The sequence below is a fragment of the Equus quagga genome, chromosome 1 (genome assembly GCF_021613505.1).
Source record: "Equus quagga isolate Etosha38 chromosome 1, UCLA_HA_Equagga_1.0, whole genome shotgun sequence".
Classification (NCBI taxonomy): Eukaryota; Metazoa; Chordata; class Mammalia; order Perissodactyla; family Equidae; genus Equus; species Equus quagga.
This window is the reverse complement of record NC_060267.1, coordinates 89,298,795-89,318,140: the sequence shown is the minus strand read 5'-3', so window position 1 is coordinate 89,318,140 and position 19,346 is coordinate 89,298,795. Positions and strand designations below refer to the sequence as shown.

The window sequence follows — 19,346 nt, the reverse complement described above, 5'->3', positions numbered from 1 at the left end:
GGACAAGCAGCTGAAGCTCAGGCTGGAGGGAAAGTCTGCCACAGGTTGCCAGTCATGGGAGAAACAGACACGTGACCTGATGGGAGCCTTTATTCAGACAGTGGGGACTCACCTCCCCCTACTTAGGCCTCTGGAATTGGGTGTAGCCCTCACTCCTGCGAGGATACCTAGCTTGGCACCCAGAAAACCCTGGTTGGCAGGGAGGGTTCTGGAACAGGGGGTGTGGATCCAAGACATCTCATATGAACCTAGACAACTGATTCCTGGTCACATGTGGTTCTCTTTGGCTAAGTCCTGGCTTGCCTGGGAACCCCACTGCACAGACTGCTCCCTCCTGGGTTGGCCCTCAAAGCCACTCAGCAGTGGTTACGACAAATTCTGATAAATGATGTCCCAGAGTCAGCGTTCAAAGAAAAGGAACAAAGGTATTGGCAAAAGAGTCCTCTGCCCCCAGGGGAAGCCAGGCCAGGCCCCCCTGGTTCAGCAGCTCAGGGCCTAGGCCAGGCCCTCGACATGCAGGGGGGATCCGTGATGCCCAGCTCCTCCCGTAGAGCCCTGAGGGGCTGCTCCCAGCGCCGCTCGTAGTACAGGTTGAGGACACACGGGGCCCTGCGCCCATTCTGAACTGCCCATGGGATCAGCTCAGAGACCAGCACTTGCAGGCTCCTGTGGGGCAGCAGAGGAAAAGAAGACATAAGGTCCGAGGGCCGGGCACACTGTGTGCCCAGCAGTTACTGTGCATTTTCATGTTCATCCCCACACAGACCTAAGGAGGAGGTAGTTATTATTCCCATTTTTCAGATAAAGAAACAGAAGCTCAGTGAGGTAAAATCCTGCGCCCAAAGCCACACATCTTGAACATGCCAAAACCCAGATTTAATGTGAGGGCCATCTAGCTCCAGAAACTAACGCTACCTTGTCCCCCCAGCCCCAACTCCATCATTCTGACCTGCCACTGAGGCCTGGCCCAAGAGACCCCAGGGTCCCATGAAACGTCCATGCTTCATTCATTGCCCCAGAGACCCTGTGCCAGGGCACTGTCACCTCTCTGCCCCGTTCTTTCCACTCTGGCTTCCTGGAGAACCACTGGGGTCTGCACAGGAAGGCTGCATGCTCTTTCCATTTCCTGGAGCCCTAGCCCCTCTCAATTCTCCCCCGGCCCTTCGCCACTTGAGAACTTACTTGGCACTCAGTCGAATTGGTCCAAAAAGTGCACCCAGGATGCACATGGGCAGGCCAGTCTGGACAGCCTCAAACCACTTCACCACAATCTCTCCTGGGAGGCAGGGCGGGGGAGTGGGAAGTGAGCAGGGGCCAGGAGGAGAGGCCAGTGGTGTGCATGGCAGGGCACAGCAAGGTGTCTGCTCCTCTCTGACCTCTACCAGGGCTCGGCCATGCCCAGTCCCCACCCGTGCTGGGCTCCTTCCTTGAGGTGAAGGGGAGGGTCCAAGAAAGAGCAGAAGGAAACAAGGGCTGAAAAGGAAGCCTGGGTCAGAATGCAGAGGACTCCCAATAGCCAGGCTGGTACCTACAGGTCTTAGGGAGCTGCTAAGGGTTTCAGAATAGGAAGCCCTGATGCTTGGACGCCGCCACATCAGTACAGGAGCCACAGAGGCAGTGGGGATAGAGGAGAGGGCACGCGTGGCATAGATGCTACCAAGATGTTCGGGTTAAGTAGAAAATGAGGCACTGAGCCAGCTAATTGGTGGGTGGCAGAGATAGGTGAGCCCTGCCCTGGTCCTGAAGACAGAGCCAGGTGGACAGGCTGGCTGGAGGGCCTCGCCCCACCCACCCTCCACTCTCAAGGCAGCTGGGAGGGTGGCACTCACCCAGGATGTTGGTGGGCATCCCCAGCAGGGTGTGGAGCATGTCGTGCACCTCCCGGTACCGCTGGATGACGTACGCTAGCTCCTCATCATCCACGAATCGGGTGGGTGCCCGGGTATCTGGGGAGACCCTCTGACAACCATGAGCCTCCCCTAGACCCCTTCCCAACCGTTCCCAGGACCCAATTTGCCAGCCGCTCCTTGGCTCTGCCAAACTCTCACCAAACTCATGCCCCACCAAGTATCTCTGGGGACTTTGTTTCTGTGCATACCTGCCGCCAGGAGTCCTTGGGCAGGGAAGCTGGTAGAATTGGCACCCCCTTGGCCTACCCCAACTCACACATAATGTATGTAGCCTGCTGGAATCTATGGCAAAGCAGCCCCTGAGGGGAGGGGGAAGTGGTTGTTGTTTAATGGGTATAGAGTTTCAGGTTCACAAGATGAAGAAGCTCTGGAGACTGGTTTCATAACAATGTGAATATACTGAACTGTTCATTTAGAAATGGTTAGGGCCGGCCCGATGGTGCAGCGGTTAAGTGTGCACGTTCTGCTTTGGCGGCCCAGGGTTCGCCAGTTCAGATCCTGGGTGCGAACATGCCACCGCTTGGCAAGCCGTGCTGTGGTAGGCGTCCCATGTATAAAGTAGAGGAAGATGGGCACGGATGTTAGCTCAGGGCCAGTCTTCCTCAGCAAAAAGAGGAGGATTGGCGGCAGATATTAGCTCAGGGCTAATCATCCTCAAAAAACCCAAAAAGGTTAAGAGGTAAATTTTATGTTATTTTTTTTAGTCATAATTAGAAATAAAATGGGGGGGCGGCCCCATGGCTGAGTGGTTAAGTTCGCGCGCTCCGCTGTTGTGGCCCAGGGTTTCGCCAGTTCGGATCCTGGGCACAGACTATGGCACTGCTCATCGAGCCATGCTGGGGCAGCATCCCACATGCCACAACTAAAAGGACCCACAACTAAAAATACGCCACTATGTACCTGGGGGCTTTGGGGAGAAAAAGGAAAAATAAAATCTTAAAAAAAAAAAAAAGAAAGAAAATGAAAAACAAAAGCCCCCACGGCCGCTGATCCTTTGCATGAGCCGCTCCCAGCCTAGGGTGCTCTCATTTTCACCTTGATTAATTCCTACTTAGCCTTTTTGACTTAGCTTAAGTGTCCCCTCTCGGGGGAGGCTGTCCCTGCCCTTCAGACTGACGAGGCCCACATTGCGGTCTCTTGTAGCATCCTGTACCTTTCCTTGGCGCCCAAGATGACCGCACCGTAATGCTTACTGCATGTGAGCGTTAAGGCCCTGCTAGACCGACACGGTCCAGTTCAGCAGCCGCACACCACATGAGGCCACTGAGCCTTGAAAAGTGACAAGCTGCAATTGAGGTGTGCTGTGCACATGAAAAATACACACTGGATTTCGAAGACTTAGTATGAAGAGAATAATGTGAAATCTTAATAATTTTAAAATATTGATTACATGTTGAAATGATATTTTAGATATATTGAGTTAAATAAAATGTCATTAAAAATAATTCCACCTGTTTCTTTTTGCTTTTATTAAAGTGGCCAGCAGCAGACTTAAAATTACCTCTGTGGCTTGAGTTCTGTTTCTATGAACAGTGTCGCAGCAGCCTGTCAGGCGCGAGGACAGGGCTGGCTCTGTCCGGCTCACTGTAGGAGCTCCAGGGCCTGGTGGATCTACACCTCTTGCGTGAGTAAAAGGCCAGCGTCCAGGCACTTTCCTGATCCAGGAAGGAACATGAGCCATCCTCCTTTACCTACCCACCCTTCTGAGTGCTCAGGAGCACCCAGAGTGGGAAGAGCCTGGTCTTCCTGTTCCCAAAACATGGCCTCAGCCTGTCCAGAAGGCGAGAGATTTGACATCTTCATGGCTTTCGGGCTGCTGGCTCAGTGCCATGGTCTGTGGCCTCCTTGGGTACCAGGTCCTAATTTCTTCTGCAGGGTTCTCCGTGCTATACAAACCTCAAGGCGATCACAGTGAGAGCAGCTACTTGTTTTCTTCTTCTTCTCCCCAAAGCCCCCGAGTACATAGCTGTATATTCTAGTTGTAGGTCCTTCTGGTTGTGCTATGTAGGGTGCCGCCTCAGCATGGCTTGATGAGCAGTGCTAGGTCTATGCCCAGGATCCAAATCTGCGAAACTCTGGGCCGCCGAATCAGAGCGCAAGAACTTAACCACTTGGCCATGGGGCCAGCCCCGAGAGCAGCCACATTTATTGAGTACCTACCATGTGCCAGCAGTGTATGATGTCTTTTACATGTATTATCATACTTCACCCTCATGATCATCTAGGGGGTAGACACTGGTATGAGTCTCAGATACAGAAAAGGAAAATAAGGCTCAGAGAGATAAAGTAACTTGCCCAAGGTCACACAGCTAATCAAATGGCTGAGTCAGGACTTGAAACAAAGTCTGCTGGATTCCAAAGCCAGTAGTCTTAATACCCATTATTAGTAAGCCATCTAAGTACCCTGGAAGATAAACTTTAGGTCTCCTTACCTCAGATAAGGAATCTGAGGCTCAGAGAGATCAAATGATTTTCCCAGGGCCATAAAGCTGGGAAAAGAGGCAGGATTCTGACTCAGGCTACGATGAACTCCAGAGCCCAGGCCGAGCCACCTGTAATCTTGATGTCACCAGGATGACCATACCTCCTGCCAAGGTCAGCCTCAGGGAAGTGACTTCACCTTGAACCTTGACTTAATCTCTGCTGGGACAAAGGCATGCCTTCCCATTCTGTGTGCTGCTGCTTTCCATGTTCTACAAGTGTCACAATCTCTAGGGCTGTGACCAGACAAGGTGCCCATGGAGGCCCTGGCAGTCCCACCTCCTCCATAGCAACAGGACGAAAGGCACTGGGGAACCTCAGAAGGTTGTCCCTCCCTGGGTGGCACTTGGGGCAGGTCACCCTGATGGGTTTCCCACTGATGAAATAACTTGTATCCTGGTGAAATCTGAAGGAGATGGTATAAAATGGGGCAGAGGCAAGTGTCAGGACAGTACGAGGAACAGATTATTTTTTCAGGGACAATAACCTTGTAGAGCAGTGGTTTTCAACTGTCCACCAGGGGACATTTGCAATGTCCGGAGACTTTGGTGGTTGTCACAACTTAGGGAGGTATTGGTGTCTAGTGGGTGGAGGCCAGGGATGCTGTTAAACATCTTACAATGGACAGGACAGCCTCCACAACAATTATCTGACCCAAAAAGTCTACAGTGCTAAGGTTGAGACACGCAGTTCTAAAGCCACCTTGGCTCACTCCCTCACCTCCTCCAGCTGGCTGGCTCCTGCAGCTGGGCTGGACAGCCACTTGGCAGATGTGGTTTGATCGGGTGTGTAGGTGTTGGAGGTGGGTAGGGAGAGGGAAGGTGGCCAAGCTGTATCCTAAGGTCCCTTTATAAATCAGATCATGCAACTACCCAGCTGGAAACCTGCAATAGCTTCCTATTTGCTCCTATTACAAAATGCAGACTCTTTCCCATGACTGGCAGGGCGTGGCCCAGCTGACCTCCCAGCCCCCTGGCTGCCTCTCCCTGACTCACTCCTCTATGGCCACAGTGGTCAGTTTTCCTGTTCCTAAACACTCAGAGCCTTGCACTTGCCAGTCCCTCTGCTCAGAATGCTCCTCCTCAGCTCTCCTCAGGGCTGGCTCCTCCTCATCTTCCAAGTCTCCTCAGAGGGGCCTCCAATGACCACCCTATCAGAAGTGCCCCCGCTCCAGCCCAGCCCTCTATCATGTTGACTGTTGTCCTCACAGCACCACCTGCCAGAATGGAAGCTCCACCAGGGCAGGCTCTCTGCTGGTTTCATTCACTGTATCCCAACTGCGGAGAACAGTATCTGGTATGTTCTAAGTACTCGATAAATATCTTGCCTAATTTTTATATGAATATTTTTTCTTTTACTGTTTTATTGTCTACTTCCCCAACTGGAATATAAGCTCCATGAGGGGGGACCTTGTCCATCTAGTTATCGTTCTATCCCAGCACCTGGAACAATGGACGGCACAAGGCAGATTCTGAACAAATGAATGAGTTCCTCAGTAACTGAGACTCTTCCCCCACCCCCCAGCCCCTGTCCTCCCTGCCTGGGGCTGCAGAGTGTCATACTCTAGGGAAAGCACTGTCCCTGGAACAGGGGACACAGTGCAGCAATTAAAGAGCACAATCTGGGTTTGAATACTCCATTAATACTGGCCTCCATTAATACTGGCTGTATGAGATCAGCAAGTTGCTTAGCTGCTCTGAGCCTCAGTTTCCTCATCTACTAAACGGGGATAATAATAGAACACACTTGACAGGGTTGCTGGGAGGACGCAGTGAGATCATGTATGAGCCTGGCATCTGGCATGCAGCAAGCGGTTAATAAATGTTGGCCAGTATTACTGCTTGGAGTAACGTTCCCAGACTATTTGCCTGTCCCAGGGAAAATGACAAGCCTTGGCACAAAGGATTGAAAAGCACTCCTGCCCATAGTGGCAGCTCAGGGCTCCTCCTTCCACAGTACGTCACTCCTGTGCCACTCCTCTGCCCTCCCGGTGACTGCAAAGTGCACAGAAGCTAGAAACTCACATTCACATCCAGGAAACGGAGATACTCGCGGCCGAGGGAGCCCTCAGGCAGGCTCTGGAGCTTGCCCAGGTCAAGGGTGGAGAGTGAGATTCGGGGTCGTTCTCTGCAAGGCAGAAGGCAGGACTTAGTTACTGGGAGGGCACCAGCAAAGGCAGGTGAAAGGTCCAGCTAGAGCAGGTGGGTTTCGTGAAGGGGCAGAGAGCAGCAATGGGGCCATACGTCCTAATGGAGCACCTTCTACTAGCCAAACCAGTGGCAGGGGCTGAGGAGACTACCACAAGCTAAGGATGTGGTTCCTGCCTGCCAGGATACAATCTAGGCAGGCAGGCCTCACATGTGATCAGGGTACTCACAAAGGGCACTGAAGGTAAGGGTGTGGGGTACAGCTGGCGTGTGTTATGGGAGCTTAGTGAAGGCACAGAGCCCTGTGGCTGAAACTGGGCTGAGGCCACCACATGGCACTACCCAGGGGTCATCATAATGTCTATATGAACAGTACCCCCGGAGTTGGGCAGTGCCCAGCCTGTGCAGCCATCCATGGCCAGAGTACAAGAAGGGCTCCCGAGAGGAGCACAATGTGACCCCACAGAGATCAGGATCCCCAGAGAATGCTCCTCATCGCCCAGGCAGAGCTGGGACTTACTGCAGGATCTGGGAACCCTCTGGATCCCTCCTCATCTGATCCCTGAGGACCTTCAAGGCACGGCGTCCTGTGGTCTCCCCTAGAACTGCGACCATGTCTGAAAGGAAAGAAATGGAGATAAATGGAGGATACGATCTTAGGCAAGTTACCTGATCTAGTCTGAGCATTAGTTTCCTACAAGATAAAATATCTACCTACCTCTTAGTTATGAGGATTCATGTTAAACTTAGCATATCACCTGGCACACTGTAAGGGCTCAGCATATCTAGAGTTACTATCATCAATGCTATCAATCTAAAAGGATGAGGTGGCTCTGGTCAGCACAGTGCTTGAAAGAGTTTATAAATCACCTTCACACCCATTATCACAACAGAATATCATGTCTCCATTGACGGGTACAGGCTTTGGCATGAGAGAGTGCTGGGTTTGGACCCAGGTGCAGTCACTAACTAGGTGGCCTTGTGCAAATCACTTCACGATTCCAAGCCTCCTGTCCTAATTTATGAAGTGCAGATAACACCCTTCTTATAGGGTTAATGTGAGAAATCAAGAACATCATGCATATAAAACGCTTGGTGCAGTGAGCAGCTAGCATAAGTGCTCAGTGAGCATTTAGCATTACTGTCTTTATTAGTAGGAGTAATAGTACTTTCCGACTTAAGATCCTGGAAGGCATGGGAAGGACCCTGTAGGATCCTAGGATGTTCTGTTCATACATCCAACAAACATTTATTGTATGCCATGCACTATCCAAAACGCCGCCAATACAGGAGAACGGGGCAGTCGTGCCCCTGACCTCATAAAGCTAATTTCTAGTAGGACGTTATAATTTGATAGGTGCTCATAAATCATCTATTTAAATAGTCCAGAGGTTCTCAATGTGGCTGGATGACAGAATCTCCCGGGGAGTAGTTAAAAAAGGCAGAAACTCAAATTCCACGTCCCTGCTCCCTCCGCTCCCCACTCCCGGCAGATTAGGATTGTGTCAGTTTAGAGTGGGATTCAGGCATCTGCATTTTCATGAACGTTGTGGGTGATTTTGAGGTGCAGCCAGGTCTAGTCCCCAGTTACCATAGGAAACCGAGGCTCTGAAAGAGATCAGGACCCGCCCAGGTTTCAAGGGCCCCCGGGAGCGTCAGGCACGGGCGGCCTTACCGTGGCGATACGGGTTGTAAAGCGCCATTCCGGCAGAGCCGGCGGCCAGCAGCGCCTTCTGCAGCGGGGAGGTGGGGATGTGTTCAGGGTAAAGCAGGCCAGCGCCACGGCTCGCGGCTCGGAGGGGGACATCTGCAGGGCAAGAAAAAGGCCGCGGGTCAAAGATGCACGGGGCCCCCAGGACTCCTTCCCGCCTGGGCCACTTGCCTGCAGCAGGCCCGGGAGGGCCCTGGAGCGGGGGGAAGGGGCGCAGGGCCCGGCGCAGCAGCGTCGCCATGGCAGCGGGCGCTGTCGGACGTCCGCGGAAGGATGGCTGGGCAAGGCCGACGCCCCAAACTTCTCCGGCGACGGAGCGCCGGAGAAGTCAAAAGGACTTGATACCTACTGGGCGGAGGGCCTTTTAAGGGGAAAAACCATAGTACAGACAGGAAAGCGCCCTATTCTAAGTAGGAGAAGGAAAGCAGGCGACCTGCCTACACCTATTTCCACCGATATAAAACTTTCCCATTTTCACCTCGCTCCCAAAGCAGGTAAGCCCCGCTAGCTTTGGGTGGGGGACTCAGGGAGAGGGGTTCAGCGCCGGGCCCTACTTTCTTGGCCGCAGCACGTTTTCCCCGAGGACAATAAAACGCGAACCTCTTCCGGCTGCAAAACATGGCGGCGCCCATTGTAAGGTCTATTTGGGGGCGGGACTATACGGCACTTCCGGCTGGAGCCGGGTTTTCCGCGAGCCCGAGCGGTGGGCCTCCAGCATGGGGCCCGGTGGTCTGGCGCGGCTGCATGGGCTCTTCGCGGCCTACAAGCCCCCGGGGCTAAAATGGAAGCATCTGCGGGACACCGTGGAGTTGCAGCTTCTGAAGGGTGAGTGCCTTGAACGAGACCCACGATCCCGCTCCCGTTCTCCCGGGATACCATCTCCGCTTCTGATCCTTCCCACAAAATAAAGTCACGTGACCTAGTCGCCTCGGCAGAGCACTTTACTAATCATCTGTTGTGTACATTCCGTTACTCCTCACTTTTCCCTGTGTTCGGATGGGTAAACGGAGTCAGTATTGTACTTTGTCGTAAGTAGTTAATAAGTGGTAGAGTCAGGATTTGAAACCAAGTCTGTTTCTTAAGTACTGCTCTTCTGTTCGCTACGCCTGGGATTTGTCTGCCTTCCACATCTCCATACTTCCCTGTCCCCCTCCCCGAGGTGTTCGGACAGAATTGACAAGATGTCCTTTTACATATGTGTGCTCAGGTCTCAATGCTGGGAAGCCTCCTGCCCCTGAACAGCGTGTTCGCTTCCTGCTGGGCCCTGTGGAAGGCGGCGAAGAGAAGGAGCTGACCCTCACAGCCACCAGTGTGCCCACCCTCACCGACCATCCGCTGGGTAAGGCCCATTCAGGCAGGGGCCTGGGTGTCGCTTCCACGAGAATCTCTCCCCAGAGTCAGTGTCCCAGTAAGGGCTCAGACTCCCTTCTGTCCCAGACACTTGAAGGGCCACAGTGGGGATGAAATATTTGACCATGGATTGGCAAATTTTCCTGGAAAGGGACAGATAGTAAATATTTTAGGCTTTGGGGGCCAGCCTGGTGGCGCAGCGGTTAAGTTTGCATGTTCTGCTTTGGGGGCCGGGATTTGCCAGTTCAGATCCTCGGTGGGGACCTTCGCACTGCTTGTCAAGCCATGCTGTGGCAGGCATCCCACATATAAAGTACAGGAAGATAGGCATGGATGTTAGCTCAGGACCGGTCTTCCTCAGCAAAAAGAGGAGGATTGGCGGCAGATGTTAGTTCAGGGCTAATCTTCCTCAAAAAAAAAAAAAAAATATATATATATATATATATATGTTTTAGGTTTTGTAGCCTCGTTTCTGCCGTTGTAGTGTGAAAGCAGCTGTAGACAATATGTAAAGCAGTGAGCCTGGCTGTGTTCCAGTAAAAGTTTATTTAGGGACACTGACATTTGAATTTCATATAATTGTCATATGTCACAAAATATTATTCTCTGGATTTTTTTTGAACCATTGAAAAATATAAAAACCCTTGGAACTCGTGGGCCAAAAAAAAGTAGGCTTGAAGATTTGACCTGTGGACCCCTTTACTATCCTGGGACTCTAGGGAGGAACTGAGACCCTCAGGTAGAAGTCCTAAAGAGGGAGTTTTGGGCTCTTGGGAAACAGTGACTTTTTAGCCAACAAAGCTGCGTAACAGTGGAACTAGTTTTGATAATGAGCCCCCCGTCACTAGAGGTGACTAAGGCCTGTTTGGGGGAGGCTGTAGGAGGACTGAGGGGCTTGACCAGAAACCTCTAAAACCCCTTTGACAGTGATATGCAGTGACTCCACTGTATAACAAGTAACAAGTGTGGTGTATGAGGGAGACGTTGCTCTAGATTCTGTGTTAAGTTCTTCCCAAACGCCATCTCATTGAATCTTCACCACAGTCCTGCCAGGTAGATCTTATTCCCACTACACAAATGAGGAAACTGAGGCTCATTGCTGAGATTAAGTGTCATAGCCTGGATTCAGCAGGCTCTTAACCACCCCGTACCCTTTCCCTCGTTTCCTCTTGATCTACAGGAACGTAAATGCTTCCGGCTCATTATGCGTTCACTTTTTTTTTTTTTACATCTTTATCGTGGTATAGTTGATATACTAAAAACTACACATATTTAATGAGTATATTTTGATGATTCATTCATTCTTTCAATAGTTATTTGCTGGGGCCAGCCTGGTGGCTCAGTGGTTAAGTGCGCACGTTGCGCTTCTGTGGCCTGGGGTTCGCCGGTTCGGATCCCGGGTGCAGACATGGCACCGCTTGGCACGCCATGCTGTGGTAGGCGTCCCACGTATAAAGTAGAAGAAGATGGGCACGGATGTTAGCTCAGGGCCAGTCTTCCTCAGCGAAAAGAGGAGGATTGGCAGTGACTAATCTTCCTCAAAAAAAAAACCAAACGTTATTTGCTGAGCACCTGGTGAGTTATGGACTCTGGGGGTGGAACTGTGAACAGACAGACCCAGGCCCCACCTTAAGGAGCTCACAGCCTCCATTTTCTCACTGGGATAGTGGCCAGGACTGTCCTGCGGGAGCTGGATAGAGAACCCCACAGTCTTGACTCCCGGAATTATGCCCAGTCCACGTGAAGCCTCTCACTGGGGGAATGGCGATAGCAGAGTAACAGGCATCTTGGGTTGCCCTTTCTCTGGGTCCAGGGAACTGAGGAAATGATTCTGGGCCCCAGATTCCATGGTGAGGAATCCGAGAGTCCAACCTGCACCTGCTTTGGGCTCCGTGAGGCTACATCCTTGGAATGAGGTCACCACATGGCCCAGACCCATCCTCGGGGCTGCTTCATTCATTGAGGAAAGGGACCCTGTTTGTTTCTTCCCAGTGTGTGGACCGACATTCACCAGCCTGAAGGTTGGCGTAGGACATCGGTTGGATGCCCAGGCTTCTGGGGTGCTTGGTAGGTGACGTGGTGAGTCTGGGGGTATAGTGATATGGGCACAGGGGAGGATTGAGGAGCTACTAGGAGCCAAGCCCACTAGTAACCTAACAGCCATGTCCCACACTGCCCTCCTCCCTTGATACCCCGAGTCTGATCAGCTGGGGAGATGACCGGTGGAGTAGAGAAGTCACAGAATGGAAATCGCAATTGCCCGCCTTTATCAAGTGATTCCTGCCTGTGACGTGGATTCACCACAACTGCCTTACTGGGTAGACAGTGTATGATTTTATGGATGAATACAGTAAGGCTCCAGGAGCTAGGGTCACTCATCCTGGTCACATGCCCCTGGTCCAGGGAGGGAAAACTGTCATAGCCTGTGTGGGGTAGCCAAGTGCATGACTCTGGCTCCACTGGCCAGGGTCTGGATGTTGCTGGAGCTGGACACACAAAACCCTGAATCATGAGCCATCTGAGTCCCCAGGGTCAGGCGGTGGCCATATCCTCCATGCACGACAGTCCCAATGCCCTTGTCCTGCATCCTGGGGCACAAGCAAGCAGACGTGATCTCATACCCCTTCTCCGGGAGTGAATGGAGGGTCATTCTTGTTTTTAACCAGAGGGAGAAACAGGCCTAGGCAAAGGCTGGGAGTGGCCACAATGCTGTGTTTGTTGGGCCCATCCTTTGTGCTGACCACTTCCTGTGCATTGTCTTAATCATCACAACCCCCACAGGAATCAGGCGATATTTTTATCCCTGTTTTACTGATGAGGATAAAGCCTGAGACCCAAGGAGGTTAAAGGACACGCTTAGAGCTACCCCAGATTCGAGTGTAGGTTTCTGTGTCTGGGCCAGTGGTCTCTTACTTTTAAGTGCATCAGAACCCCCTAGGGAGCTTACTAAGGATCCTAGGTCCCCTCCCCACGACAACTCAGAGTCAGTACATATGGGTGGGGCGCAGACGTGCATTTTCCTGTATACTCCCGGGAGCTTGCTTGTTCCCTCTGGAAGAAGCTCTCCTTCCCCTTTGCTGGCTTTAGCAGCTTTGGAGGTGGGAGTATTCTGATGGCGGGTGGGGGGGTCACAAGGGAATGGGAAGGGGAGCCAGGTGTGAGATCAGGCTGGGTGCCTTTCAGTGCTCGGCGTGGGACGTGGACGCAGGCTCCTCACCGACATGTACAACGCTCACCTCACCAAGGTACGGACAGGGCGCTGGGGACAGCCTGCTTTCCCCTTGGTCCTTTCTCTGGGGGTCACTGGCAGGGTTCTGAAGCTGAGAAGATTCCATGGGGCACACCCAGGCCATCAGCCAGCCTTTTATGGTCGTGCGCTAGGGGAGAGGTAGTAACGCAGTAGTGACCATGGGCGTTACTGCTGGCTGCTCCCAGCTGAGCACTGTGTATGGACTCCCCCGTGGATGCCTCACAGCTCCACCATGAAGTAGGATCTGTGGTTAACCCATTTTACTGAGGTGCAGAGAGGGGATGTCACTTGCCTAGGGTCACACAGCCTTTAAGGGGCAGAGCTGGGATTTGAACCTGGATCTGTCCAACACCAGATCTTGATCACGACACCACTCCATTCTTTCCCGAAGACTGAGAAGTGGACATTACCTTCCAGGCATAGGGAACCTTTGTCTAGGCTGGGGCCGTGGAGTCTGGCACCACGAATTTGCAGAGGTGCCATGTTAGAGGGCCTTTGTTTTTAGTGGTTAAAAGCACAAATTCTGGAGCCAAATGGCTTCGATTCAAAACCCAGCCTGTACCTCTCTGCCAGCTATGTGTCTTTGGGTGGCTTGCTTATATCTGTGTGCCTCAGTTTCCTCATCTCTAAAATGGGAATGATAATAGTACCTCCTCAATAGAGTTACTTTGGAGGTTAAATCAGTGACTACATGTAACTTAGCACAGTCGCTGGCACATGGTAAATGCCCAGTAAATGTCACCGTTGTCATCATCTCTGTCATCATCGTCATTACTCTTACTTGTGGCAGACGCAGTTAGCTGCACAGATCGTATTTAGAGGGGTGGAGAGAAGCCGACAGGGCATAGTAGAAGGGGCCTGGCACGAGAAGTCAGGTTTGGCTAGAGTGGAGAGATGTGGAGGCCTGGGGTGGTTGCACGGTGGTTGTCTGTGCCCTTTGTGGGAAAGGTGCCCTTCCCCAGGGGACAGTGGGGCAGCTGGGTAGGGGCTGAGCGCCTGAGCTTCCTGAGGAAGACCTGAGGGCCCCCACCCCCTGGCCCCAGTCTAGCACCTCTGGGGCAGGAGCTGCCGAGCCACGACTCCCTCCTCAGCACTGAAGCCTAGAGCGGAGATGCTGAGCATCCCTTTCCCTCCCTGTCCTCGCAGGATTACACGGTGCGCGGCCTCCTGGGCAAAGCCACAGATGACTTCTGTGAGGACGGGCGGCTGGTGGAGAAGACAACATATGGTGAGAGCCTAGGACAGTGGGAGGGGCTGCTCCGGCTGCCTCCGCATCTGCGTTCTCTGATTCTTCACCTCCACGTGGGCTTCCTCTCAGTTACTCTCAGACACACCGAGCCCCGGCTGGCTGTGGACGGCTGTGGACGGGTCATTCTGTCTTCCAGGAACGCCCTGTGCTCGCCTCCTCACCTGGCTTAAATGTCGCCTGCCCAAGGAACCTGCTTTAGCCCCCAGACTCGGACTGAGTAGACTCAGAATAGTAATCAACTGATGATTAGTGATTATTTAATATCTGTATCCCCACCAGGCTGTCACCCGTGAGAACAGGGACTGTGGTCACACACAGGGCCTGGGATGTGAGAGGTGCTGAGGTGCTGGATGGTGGCTGGCTGGCTCGTTTTTCACTTCGCACTCTCCGTAGGATCTAATGCACTTGCTTATTTGACAGATGATTTTGGAGCACCAGCTATGTGCCAGCACTGGGGGGACATACGGTGAATCAGATGGGGTCCCTAATGCTGGTGAACTCACAATCTAGCAGGGAGAGCAGACACACACCTGTACGCATCTACATAACATCTTCTGGAGAAGATTGAAAGCAGGTGGCAGAGGAATACTGTGTATTTGCACATGTAGGTGTGTGTCAACACCCAAAAAATGCCTGAAGACAACTGCCAAGTTGACAGTTCTGGGAGAGAGGAAGCCAGAATTTGGAGCGGGGGGAGATTTTTGCTGGTGCTGATCTAAATTTCTTAAAGAAGATTCATGTATCAATTAAGAAGTCGTGTAAAAACCAAAGAAAGTTAACTGCTGGGAAAGAGACCCAGGTGTAGAGTGGCAGGAGCCAGGAGAAAGAAGCACCACGCTCCGGGGGGGGGCTTCATTTGAGGAGGAGGCAGCATTTGAGCTGGGCCACAAATGAAGGGGGAGGAGGGAGTGGCAGGTGTGTTCCAGGTAGGACAACAGCATGAATGAAGCCAGACCCGAGGGATGAGAGGCCTAGGCTCTTCCAGGCTGGCAAGCCTTCTGTCACCACATCTGCTCCCAGAACTCTGGCCTTTGGAGCCGGAAGTTGGCGCCTGCCCCAGCTAGGCTGCAGGATCAGCCTCCCAGCAGAGTTTGTGAGCGTCCATAGGCTTGCCTGTCGCCTGCCCCACAGTCACTTGGCAGGACCAGCAGGCAGAGTCATTCCCACTAATCACCACTAAATGTTTCTGCATTTGGACAGATGGCACCCTCCCTTCCAGGGTCCCTAGCATGGAAAATCCCAGACAAGGGCTCAGGAAACCTGGCTTAGAATATCGGGCAAGTCACATTACATCTTTGAGCCTCATTTCCAGAAGGAAGTGTTCTTAACCTGGAGTCTGCGAGCCTCTTGAAAATGTCCTCAAAATCTTGAGTTCATGTGTATCTTCCTGAGAAGAGGGCCTAGAGCTTTCATAAGATTCTCAAAGGCCTCTCCACCCACCAAGTGGACCCTGAGACCAGAGGATGCTCTGGTACCTGCTCCAGGTTCCAAGGACGGGGCTGGTTTGGGGGAAGGCTGTTTGCCAGTTTAATGTCACCCATCCCCAGCGAGCACCTGTGTGCTGACCATCTGCTGGCTTTTCCAGACCACGTGACCAGAGAGAAGCTGGACCGGATCCTCGCCCTGATCCAAGGTTCCCATCAGAAGGCCCTGGTGATGTAAGTGGGGCCCAACCCACACCTCCCTGGAAGGGGCGCTCGAGGTTCTGCAAGAGCAAGAAGTGCCCATAGGGCCCCCTCTAGGCTCCACCCGCTCTGGGACAGATTCCACAGATCGTCTTTTCAGAGCCCCAGAGCAGACATGAACCACCCGTTCCTTCCACAGCACGCAGAAGTGTTTCTGTGTGCCAGGTCTTGGGCCAGCCCCTGGGGAGACCAAGGGAACAAGAGACCCTGGCTGGCCTTCTGGGGAGCATATGCTCTAATGGAGAGGAAAGCCAGGGACACGTATCATCATGGCACAGAGCCCGGGGGCTGGGAGGAGACAGCACGTCTGTGACTGTTGAAGCCAGGGAGAGTGTGCAGAGGAGAACAGAGCCAGCATTTAGGGATTGAGGGAACAGAAACAGGCAGCTGCACCGGTGGCTGGAGGGGCAGGGAAGATGGAAAGTGAATGAAGAGCTTCAGGAAAGGTGTCTCGTGGTGGGGCATTGCTGGGGTAAAGTGAGCCCAGCTCCCACTGCTAACCAGCTGCCTGACTCTAGCCCCCTTCCCATCCCCAGGTACTCCAGCCTTGACCTGCAGACCCAGGAGGCCTATGAGATGGCCGTGAGAGGTCTGATCCGGCCCACAGACAAGTCCCCGATGCTGATAACCGGCATCCGATGCCTCCACTTTGCGCCTCCGGAGTTCCTCCTGGGTGAGTCGCCCTGGGAAGTCGGAGCGGAGGTGGGGTTGGGGAGTCACTGTGGATTGCCCTTGTGGAGACCCGCATAGGCCAGCCCCAGTCTCTGCCGGCTGGCCTTGGCCAATCACACACTGTCCTGTCTCCCGCCAAGTTGCTCTTTGAAGCCAGACCTCAACAAGCAAAGGCTGTGTTGAGCAGTGCACTTCCAGAGCCACCCAGGCTTCAAGCTGTGGGCCATCAGACACCACTCTCACCTCCCCAGTCCCATCCAGCTCAGCCCGCCACCCCCCACTTCTTTCTTTTCTGTAGATCATATTAACCTTTTCTTGAGCACTGACCAAGACTCTCCCAATGCAAAGCATCTTATATAAATCATCTCTTAGACTCCTCACAACCACTTGTTTTTACAGATGAGCCAGCCAAGGCTTAGCACAGCACTTCTTGAATTTTAACCTATCCACAAATCCCCTGGAGGTCTTTTTTTTTTTTTTTTTTTTGGTGAGGAAGATTGGCCCTGAGCTAACATCTGTTGCCAATCTTCCTCTTTTTGCTTGAGCAAGATTGCCTCTGAGCTAACATCCGTGCCCATCTTCCTCTATTTTTTGTATGTGGGATGCTGCCACAGCATGGGTTGATGAGTGGTATATAGGTCCACACCCAGCATCTGAACCCACAAACCCCAGGCCACTGAAGCGGAGTGCATGAACTTAACCACTGTGCCACCGGGCCAGCCCCCCAACCTGGAGCTCTTCTTAAAAGGCAACTTTTTTTTTTTTTTTGAGGAAGATTAGCCCTGAGCTAACTGCTGCCAATCCTCCTCTTTTTGCTGAGGAAGACTGGCCCTGAGCTAACATCCGTGCCCATCTTCCTCTACTTTATACGTGAGAGGCCTACCACAGCATGGCTTTTGCCAAGTGGTGCCATGGCCGCACCCGGGATCCGAACCGGCGAACCCTGGGCCGCTGAGAAGCAGAACGTGCAAACTTAACCGCTGCACTACCGGGCCAGCCCCTAAAAGGCAAATTCTGATTAGCAAGTCTGGGAGGGCCCTGAGGGTCTGCCTGTCTAACAGACTTTAATGGAGAACTAAGCGGTGTTGCTAAAGTTATTACACAACCGGGAAGTATCGAGGGGTGTGGATCTAGATGAGCAGGCACCAGAGGCTGTGCTCCTGACCACTGTGTCCGTCCCTGTGTGTCCCTGGCAGAGGTGCAGTGCATGCATGAGACGCAGAAGCAGCTGCGAAGGCTGGTGCATGAAATCGGCCTAGAGCTGAAGACCACTGCGCTCTGCTCCCAAGTGCGGCGGACGCGTGACGGCTTCTTCACCCTCGATGACGCCCTCCTGAGGACCCAGTGGGACTTACACAGCATCCAGGATGCCATCCAGGCCGCAGCCCCCCGGGTGGCAGCAGAGCTGGAGAAGAGCTTGAGGCCGGAGCCGGGCACCCAGCAGCTCCCTGGTCTAGGCCGGCCCTGGGACTCCAAGGGGCCCAGCTCTGGCTTGGGGCTGGAGAGTTGTGCAGGGCATTGAAAGGCCAGGCATTTGGTGGGGCAGTGGGTGGATAAAGATAAGACTTGGTCGTGAGCCGGAACTGATGACTACAGAAAGTGAGAGTTGGAGAAGCTTTTCTACATGTGACATAAAACTCTGAAGCTATAAGAGAAGAAATCAGCAGACTTGACCCAACTAAAAAGGGGAAACTTCTGCATGGAGGGAAGGACGGTAAATGAGTGATAGACTGATAAAAATATTTGTCATATGTTTAACTGAGAACTAATATCCATGATATATAAAGAATGCTTATAAAACAATAAGAAAAAGATGACTGAAAAATTGGGCCATTGACATGAATTGTGTGTATGTATATAAAAAAGAAATCCAAATGGCCGGTAAAGCAGAAGTGATGCTCAATCTCGCTAATAATGAAAGTCATACAGAGGAGAATGAGATGACTTTTCCTTGCCTTTCAAAAAAATTAATAAAAAGATAACTACCAGTATTGGCAATGTTGTGGGAAAATGGGCACCTGTTGGTAGGAATATATAACTATGTACCCTTTCGGGAGTAATTTGGTAATGTGTACCAAAATTTAAAATACTTCTGCCCTGTGACTCAGCAGGTACAGTGTCAGGACTCTTTCTAGCACAGATTGCAGAAAGTTCTAGGTACGTAGATGTTCCTAGATGCATTGTAATAGTGATAGGAAGTGTGCTTACCACCCATCAGGAAGGGACTGGTTAAATCAATACGGCATCTACACGGCCAAAAGGCTCTATTCTAATACCGTCAAGAAAACTATCAAAAAGTTTTTTAGCCATTTTTTCTGCCAATTTTATTTCTCCAGGCTTTGGATGCCTGGTCCCATCTGGACGTTCTTTTTGACCTGGTTGTCTTTTAACCTCTATCCATGTGGGTAGAGGCGTGGGCTAGAAGGAGGCAGGAGGGCTCCGGGTTAGGCACTGAAGGGAAGCACTGCATGTCTCTTGTCCCAGCTGTCACCCTGAGAGAGGAGGCCCCCCCCCCCCCACGGCTCCCTCACCTTCACTCCAGAGCAGCCTGCAGCTCCGAGCAGAGCTGAGCCGGTGAGACTTCCTGTGAGGCCTCGAAAGCTCAGCTCCCTCCTCCAGAACTTGAGAAGAATTTCGCCCCACTAGTGGGCTTGTTGAGGGGACAAATGAAGTCAGGGTCAGGTGGTCATCACAGTGCCTGTCCTGGAAGATCTGCTCTGCGCATGTGAGCTGTCTGCTTGCTGTGGCTACTCTGCTGAACGGTGACGTAGAACGGTTGCCACGGGTAGAGTCACAGACCTTCTCTCCATCACCTCTTGTTTCTCTGGCATAAAAATCAGTTGGGACCTGGACAGACTATCTCAGCCAGGTGATCAAGGTCAACATCAACG

The 19,346-nt window shown here is 52.4% G+C and overlaps 2 protein-coding genes across 3 annotated transcripts; one reads left to right on the top strand and one right to left on the bottom strand.

The window, feature by feature from the left end:
- Nucleotides 1-72: 72 nt before the first annotated feature.
- COQ4 (coenzyme Q4) lies at nt 73-8,777 on the bottom strand. Of its 2 annotated transcripts, none has more exons than XM_046664703.1 (7): nt 8,421-8,777; nt 8,214-8,345; nt 7,059-7,155; nt 6,416-6,518; nt 1,830-1,959; nt 1,183-1,426; nt 73-666 (listed from the first exon to the last, which is right to left on the bottom strand). In XM_046664703.1, exons 1-7 carry the CDS (start codon nt 8,488-8,490, stop codon nt 489-491), a joined length of 954 nt encoding a protein of 317 aa, XP_046520659.1. In that variant the 5' UTR covers nt 8,491-8,777; the 3' UTR covers nt 73-488. The 2 variants fall into 2 exon arrangements, with proteins under 2 accessions (XP_046520659.1, XP_046520666.1); XM_046664710.1 differs by having other exon boundaries at nt 1,183-1,276; nt 8,421-8,770.
- Nucleotides 8,778-8,928: 151 nt separating this feature from the next.
- On the top strand, nt 8,929-18,443 carry TRUB2 (TruB pseudouridine synthase family member 2). Its single transcript, XM_046664690.1, has 8 exons — nt 8,929-9,074; nt 9,457-9,588; nt 11,592-11,666; nt 12,783-12,844; nt 13,996-14,077; nt 15,684-15,756; nt 16,320-16,456; nt 17,652-18,443. The coding sequence occupies exons 1-8, from the start codon at nt 8,966-8,968 to the stop codon at nt 17,975-17,977; spliced, it is 996 nt and encodes a 331-aa protein (XP_046520646.1). The 5' UTR covers nt 8,929-8,965; the 3' UTR covers nt 17,978-18,443.
- The last annotated feature ends 903 nt before the right edge of the window (nt 18,444-19,346 follow it).